Source organism: Dipodomys ordii, unplaced genomic scaffold, assembly GCF_000151885.1.
Source record: "Dipodomys ordii isolate 6190 unplaced genomic scaffold, Dord_2.0 Scaffold11, whole genome shotgun sequence".
NCBI classification, from domain to species: Eukaryota; Metazoa; Chordata; class Mammalia; order Rodentia; family Heteromyidae; genus Dipodomys; species Dipodomys ordii.
In genome coordinates, this window is record NW_012267227.1 from 2,670,310 (window position 1) to 2,677,137 (window position 6,828).

Below are 6,828 nucleotides of genomic sequence, written 5' to 3' on the forward strand. Positions count from 1 at the left end.
AGATAGGAGTCTCACGGTCTCTCCTGCCTGGGCTGCCTTTGAACCGCGATCCTCAGATCTCAGCCTCCTGAGTAGCTAGGATTACAGGCGTGAGCCACCAGCGCCCAGCTGGCACCAAAATTTTTTAAAGCCAGGTCACTCTTCTCTTTGTGCTTAGAAGACAGATAGAAAACCATAACAAACTTAAGACCGAGGCCAGAAGAAGAAATTTTATTGGCACATGACATTACAGACCCTGGCAGCTCAAGCCAACCTTTGCCCTTAGACTAAACCCAGTGAAGCAGCCCAAACTCTAGAGAGAAGCCACCACATCAGAGCCCTGTGATCGGAGCCTGTGGCAGAGCAGACACAGAAAGGAAGTACAGGGCTCTGCCTTAGGGGAACACAGACCCCGCCTCAGGGAAACCTCTAGTGTGGGGAATGGGTGTAAGGAGCCGGTAGACGTCCCTCACTTCAAAGTTTCTAGTCTAGGAAGTCATTTGAGAAGGACAGAGCTCAAGGAAGTAAGAGAAGGAACTCCACTCTCAATCCCTTCACCCCTGAAAAGACACAACCTTAATTAGCCCAATGTCACAACCCAGTGTTGGGACAGGGCACTGTCCCCTCCTGTCTCAAGAAGCTCAAGTAAGCAGTGTGGAGCCAGGGAAGGCAGGACTTCGGGAGGGCAGGGGACAGAGCCTTAGGGTAGAAGCCTAGATCCAAGGTTTCCAACCTTACACCACTGATAGGTATAGTTTTCAAAGTTTTTGCACACGCATTAGCCTATTTCTGGATCCTTCTCTCCCTTTTCATCTGGGGAAACGAAAGCCCAGAGAATATATTTAAGGAGATGTTCAAAGCCCAAATCAGCACTTCTTCACCAAACTTCAGCCTGATACAGACCACCAACCTACTGCAGAGATCACTGAGGCTGAGGGGGTCATGCAGGGGGCCCAGGAAGGAAGCAGAAAGCTAGTGGGAGGGTGAAAAGCAGCCATGTGTAAGTGAAATAAGACTTAGGGGATGGAGGGAGGAAATAAAGTGGGCATGACTTGAGATGGCCCGGGTATTCAGACAGTTCTTGACGTCTGGGAGTCAGAAAGTCACACTATTAGAGATCAAGGACCAGAGGGAACACAGGGCTGAGCTGAGCTCAGGGAAGCTCCCTTTAATTGGGGCCAAAGCAGATCAGGAGATGGAGTATTTTTCATCCACATCCTCAGAGAACAGAGGAGGGGCCTGAACCAGAGAACCAAGTGCCCAGGACAGACAGCAGCCCCACCCGTGACAGCAAGAAAGAAACCACAGCCAATCTTAGTGGCCTGCTTGGCCTCCTACCTAGGCCCACTCAGTGAAGGGACTACATCATACCCTCAGGCCTGGGGGGAGGTGGCTAGGCCCTGTATTTTATAGAAGAGGAAACGCTGGCTAAGAGGGGAAGTGACTTATCTATCATCCCACAGAACTACAGGGCCTGGCCTAGAGGGAGTCACCCGCCTACCTGCTCTTGACCAGTGGCCCCAGGAAGTAGGGAGGTGGACACTGACAAGGACTCAGGCAATGTAGACCACTCAGGGGTCTCCAGATAACTAGTTTCCTTGCCACTCATCCAGGCAAAAACAGATCCTTCCTTCCTTTGAACTTGTAAGGGCAAAAGATGGTGAAAAATTCAAGAGATAAGACAAGCCAGTGGCTCACACCTGTAACCTGGCTACGCAAGAAGCTGAAATTTGAGGAGTTCAAAACCAGCCAATTAACCACCAAAAAAAAAAAGCCCAAAATGGAGCTGTGGCTCAAGTGGTAGAGTACCTGCAAGCCTCGAGTGAAAAAAGCTAAGAGACCGTGCCCAGGCCCTGAGTTCAAGCCCAGTACTGGCACAGCAGAAAAAGAAAAAATCATATTCATATTCACATTCATGCCACAGACAGTCATTAAATACTCACTAGGAGTGCTGGGAGAATAGTTTGCATGCAAAGGGTGGAGATCATGGGGTACCTGAAGACACCCCAGACCAAAAGTGTCCTGAGAAGGTAAGAGTGAGACTCAAGAGACATTGGTTAGACCAGTTCTCGGCTCCCCGGGGAACTCAGGCCTTCTCAGGGATGTGGGGAAAGCAGAGACCTGACTTTTTAGCTGGTGTCTTCGGGAGGATTTGGGCCAGGGAAGATGAGAGGAGGGAAGCAGAGGACTCGCAGGGGACTTACACAAGGGAGGAAAAAGTCATTTCCTCGGTCTTCCTGCCACCAGGCACTGTTAACAGTGTCAAGATCCCTCGAGCCAACGATCGTGGAAGCCACAAGCACATATAGACACGGACTTGGCCAGCACAGGGTTGGGGATACAGCAGGCGACCCAGGCCACTTCCCAGCAAGCTGGAGCCTCAGTCTCCCCATCAATCCAATGGGAACAATACCAGCCACGATTTCCACACAGAGAGAAAAACCATGATGAAAGAGGATGCGGTCTGCGAAGTGCCGGACGCCGTGCTCTTCCCCCGCCTCTACCCCAGGCTTTCTCGTGGGGGGAGTGAGGAAGGGGGGCCCACGGGGTTCCCAGGCCGATGGAGAGTCAGAAACGAACGAAGGCCTGAGCCCGGGACCCCAACCACCCCGCGAGAGTCTCACTGACCCCCCTTTGCCTAGCCGACCCCACCTCTCCCCACCCCAGTATGGCCCGGCCCGGCCCTCACCTCCTCTTCCATGGCGAGTCCGTGAGGTCCGGCTCGAGGCTCCGCCGCTCACTCCCGGCGCCGCGCGGGACCCGCCAGCTCCATCAGCGCGCGGCCCGGGCGGCGGCTCCCTACGTTCTGTCCCGCCCGCCGCCCCGGGCTCAAGAAACTTCGGGGGGCGGGGCCGGGGGCGGGGAGAAGCTTCCGGAGCCCAGGAGGCGGGGCTAGGAGGCCGAAGCGAGCGGGATAGAGAGAAGTGGGCGTGGCCTGGTAAGGAGGGGCGGGGTGTCTGGGGCTCGAAGACCCAAGCTAGCGGCGACGTGGGGCGCGGTCATCCTCGGGGGGCGTGGCCTTCTGGAGCGGGGCGGGGCCTTCTGGGGCGGGGCGGGGGCGGGGCCGAGGCGTTGGACTGAGGGGCCCCGGGCGGCGCTGGAGCGGGAGAGGAACTGGGCGGGGCGCGGTGGAGAGAGGTTTCCCGGGACCCGCGCGCGGGGAGAGGGACTGAGGGGTGGGTAGCGACCCCGTCAGGGGTCGGGGGAGGGAAAGGGGGCTTCCGGCGCTGGGACCCAGGCGAGGGTAGCGCGAAAGGCCGGAGGGCGGGGCCGGGGCGGGGCGGACCCTGCCAGGGGCGGAGGCGCTGGCGGCTGCTTCCTTTGAGGTCTCGGGGGCCCACTGTGGCTGGGCTTTGCGGGAATGGACCCAGCTCCCCCGGGCAGCCGGGGACGAGTGACGGAGTGCACAAAGACGCTCCTCCTCTCTCCTCCTCCCCGATGCCTGCTGGGGTCGTGGTCTTGTCATCTTCCTGGAACCTCTGGGTGGAGCCGGGCCTGGATCTCGGCCCTGGAGTGAGGATCACGTAACAGAAAGACTTGGGGCCGGGAGTCTGGACTTCCCGGGGTCCTGGGGTAGGAGGTTGCCTCTTGCCTGGCTTTCAAGAATCGCACCCACCCCCCACACACATACACACAAACAATCCTGATTCCGTTGGCCTGGCTGCACCCCACTCTGACTCCCCAACGCTTACTCCATCCAGTGGTGATTTTGCAACCCTGAAATTACCAGAGTGGAGTCTTAGGGACCAGAGAGCAAGAGAGAGAGAGGTATCCTCTCAGCCTCCAGCCGCAGCCATCTCCCCCAGCTTCCTTGCAGAATTAAGTGCATGCAAGATCAATGGTGACCTCCTTTGGCTGTGGCTGCTATAACAGCAGCTATGTCAATGGACCCAGCTCCTCTTTCACTACCTTCTGCTGATCCTTGGGCTCTCCAGGATATTTCCAGCCAAGGGGGAAGATGTCGGCACACTTTTTTCTCATGCCTAGGCCTGGTTCCTTTATCTAAAGGGTTAAAAAAAATAGACAGCCACTACATGGTTTTATACCTTCAATCCTCAGAGCTGTCTATAGTGTTTCATGCCTTGCCTGAAGACTTGGATCTTGAATCTGGAAATTGAGACCCTATTTGCCGGAAACCAGAGACCCTGGAGAAATTCACTCTTAACACAGAACCAGTTCTGTTGGGGGAGGGGCATGAGCAGGGAGGTCAGATGGGCGGATGTGTGTGTGTGTATGTGTGTGTGTGTGTGTGCCTGACTGTATGTGTTAGTACAGGGTTTGAACTCAGGACCTGGGTATTGTCCTCTAGTTTTTCACTCAAGGCTACCACTTGTTGTTGTTTTTTTTGTTTGTTTGTTTGTTTTGGTGGTTAATTGAAAATAAGAATCTCATGGACTTTCCTGCCTGGGCTAGTTTTGAACAATAATCCTCAGATTCAACTTCCTGAGTAACTAGGATTACAGGTGTGAGCCCCTTGCACCCAGCTGTCAGATAGATTTTGATATGCAGCCAGTTCTGTCTTCTTGGGGAGAAAATTACTCATAAACACTCTGGCCTCAGTTTCTCCTCCCAGCCCATTCTGGTCCTCTGATTGTTGCGTTCACAGTGGAAGTATTACTCAACACAAAAGTTTTCTTTTCTTTGATTATCCATCAGGCCCTACATAATTGGGCTTCATGGCAGGGCTGGAAGTCCATGTCTTTTGTGGAGAGAGAAAGCCATGTGAACAGATGAGATACTATGTGTGAAATTCGAAGATAAGCTGGGTGCCAGTGGCTCAGATATATGCTCCTAACTACTCAGGAAGCTGAGAGCTGAGGATTATAGTTCAGGCTAGCTCAGGCAAGAAAATCTGTGAGATTTCTTATCTCCAAGTAAGCACCAAAAAGCCAAAAAAATGGAAGTATATCTCAAGTAGAAGCGCTCTAGCTGTCAGCTAGCAAGGCATGAGCCACAGTGCCCAACTGAGTAGACCACATTTAACTTTGGGCAATCGGAAGTGTTTGAGGGTTTTGGCTGTAGAAGCAGTGGAGTCTGTATTGCCTCTGCTCTATTTAATCAGCAGTTAATAGAGTACCTCTGAAGTGGAAGTGCTTTCCATTTCCAATATGTCATCCTGGAAATACCTACTCATACAAAAGAATTGAAGGAGTCTCTACTTGCTCACTGTACTAAACTCCTCATGTGTATCTACCTCATCTGATCTTTACAAAAACCATGAAATACATGTTAGCCTTGTTTTACAAATCCAGAGTCTTTAGCTTGCTGGGTGTTTGTGGCTCACTTCTGTAATCCTAGATACTCAAGAGGCTGAGACCTGAGAATCATGGCTCCAAGCCAGCCCAGGCAGGAAAGTCCAGGAGACTTTATCTCCAATTAACCACTGGAAAACCAGAAGTGGCGCTGTGGTTCAAAGTGTCAGAGTGTTAGCCTTGAGCAAAAGAGCTCAGAACAATGCCTAGGCCCTGAGTTCAAGCCCCATAACTGACATACACACAAAAAAAGCTGGAAATGGAAGTATGACTCAAGTGGTAGAGGGCAGCCTTGAGGAAAAAAAAAAAGTTAAAGCAAACAGTGAAGCCCCTGCTGGGTACTGGTGGCTCACACCTGTAATCCTAGCTACTCAGCAGGCTGAGATCTGAGTAACAAAATTCAAAGCTGGCCAGGGCAGGAAAATCTGTGAGACTCTTAGCTCCAATTACATCACACAAAAAAGTCAGAAATGGGGCTGTGGCTCAAGTGGTAGAGTGCTAGCTTTGAGCAAAAGGAGCTCAGGGACAGTGCCCAGGCCCAGTGTTCAAGCCTCAGGACCGGCGAAAAATATAAAGTAAAAAAGAAGAGTGAAGGGCTGGGAAGGTGGATCCGTGGTAAAGTGCTTGCCTCGCATGCATGAGGCCCTGGGTTTGATTCCTCAGCACCACATAAATAGAAAAAGCTGGAAGTGGTGCTGTGGCTCAAGTGGTAGAGTGCTAGCCTTGAGCTGAAGAGCTGAGGGACAGCTCCCAGCCCCAGAGTTCAAACCCCAGAGTTCAAACCCCATGACGGTAGGCAGGGGGGTGGGGGTGGGGTAGAGTGAAGCCCTGACCACAAGCCTGCCTAACTGCCTGATGCTATAGAATCCATACTCCCTACCAAATGATCTGCTTTATGTAACCAGGCCATACAAGGTCAGGGTGCCCTTGGGCTGGCAATGTGGCTTAGTGGTAGAGTGCTCACCTAGCATGCACGAAGCCCTGGGTTCGATTCCTCAGTACCACATAAACAGAAAAGGCCGGAAGTGGCGCTGTGGCTCAAATGATAGAGTGCTAGCTTTGAGCAAAAGAAGCTCAGGGACAGTGCCCAGGTCCAGAGTTCAAACTCCAGGACTGGCAAAAAAACAAACAAAAAAACAGCGCCATCTGCTGGAGAGCTGGTAAACAAGCTGAAGAGGAGAGAGATCCTGAGAATAATGTCAAGTACACACAGTAAGTTGGTGAAGCTTGACCCCTGAAGGACTCAGTTGTATTCTAGCAGTGTTAGCTAGATAGGAGTGGGATCAGAGGGAATTCAGGAGGACTCATGAAAAGAGCAACTTATATGAGATACCCGGCTTTCTTCTGGAACTCTAGGCAGGTTTTGCCTGATCATATGATGGTGAGTGAGGGGACAAGTTTTTAAGATGCCACCAAGGCGGTGCACGGCGGAGGGCAATTAAGAATCTCACCGAAGCAATTTGATATTTCCCCCCATAGAAAGGGCCACAGAAGCTTTGCAGCAGGGTATGCCAAATCTCATTTGCATTTTACAGGATCATTTGCATAACTGCTGTGTGCTGAGTGAATGGAGTAGCCTGGGCCAGAGAGACAGGGA

The 6,828-nt window shown here is 52.5% G+C and overlaps 1 protein-coding gene across 1 annotated transcript in view; it reads right to left on the minus strand.

The window, feature by feature from the left end:
* Positions 1-2,808, minus strand: part of Plekho2 (pleckstrin homology domain containing, family O member 2) — a 29,805-nt gene extending 26,997 nt beyond the window's left edge. Inside the window, exon 1 of the mRNA XM_013010235.1 lies at positions 2,669-2,808. Coding sequence (XP_012865689.1) covers positions 2,669-2,680 — 12 coding nt within the window. The 5' untranslated portion in view covers positions 2,681-2,808. The remainder of the gene's footprint in view (positions 1-2,668) is intronic.
* Between the last annotated feature and the right edge of the window lie 4,020 nt (positions 2,809-6,828).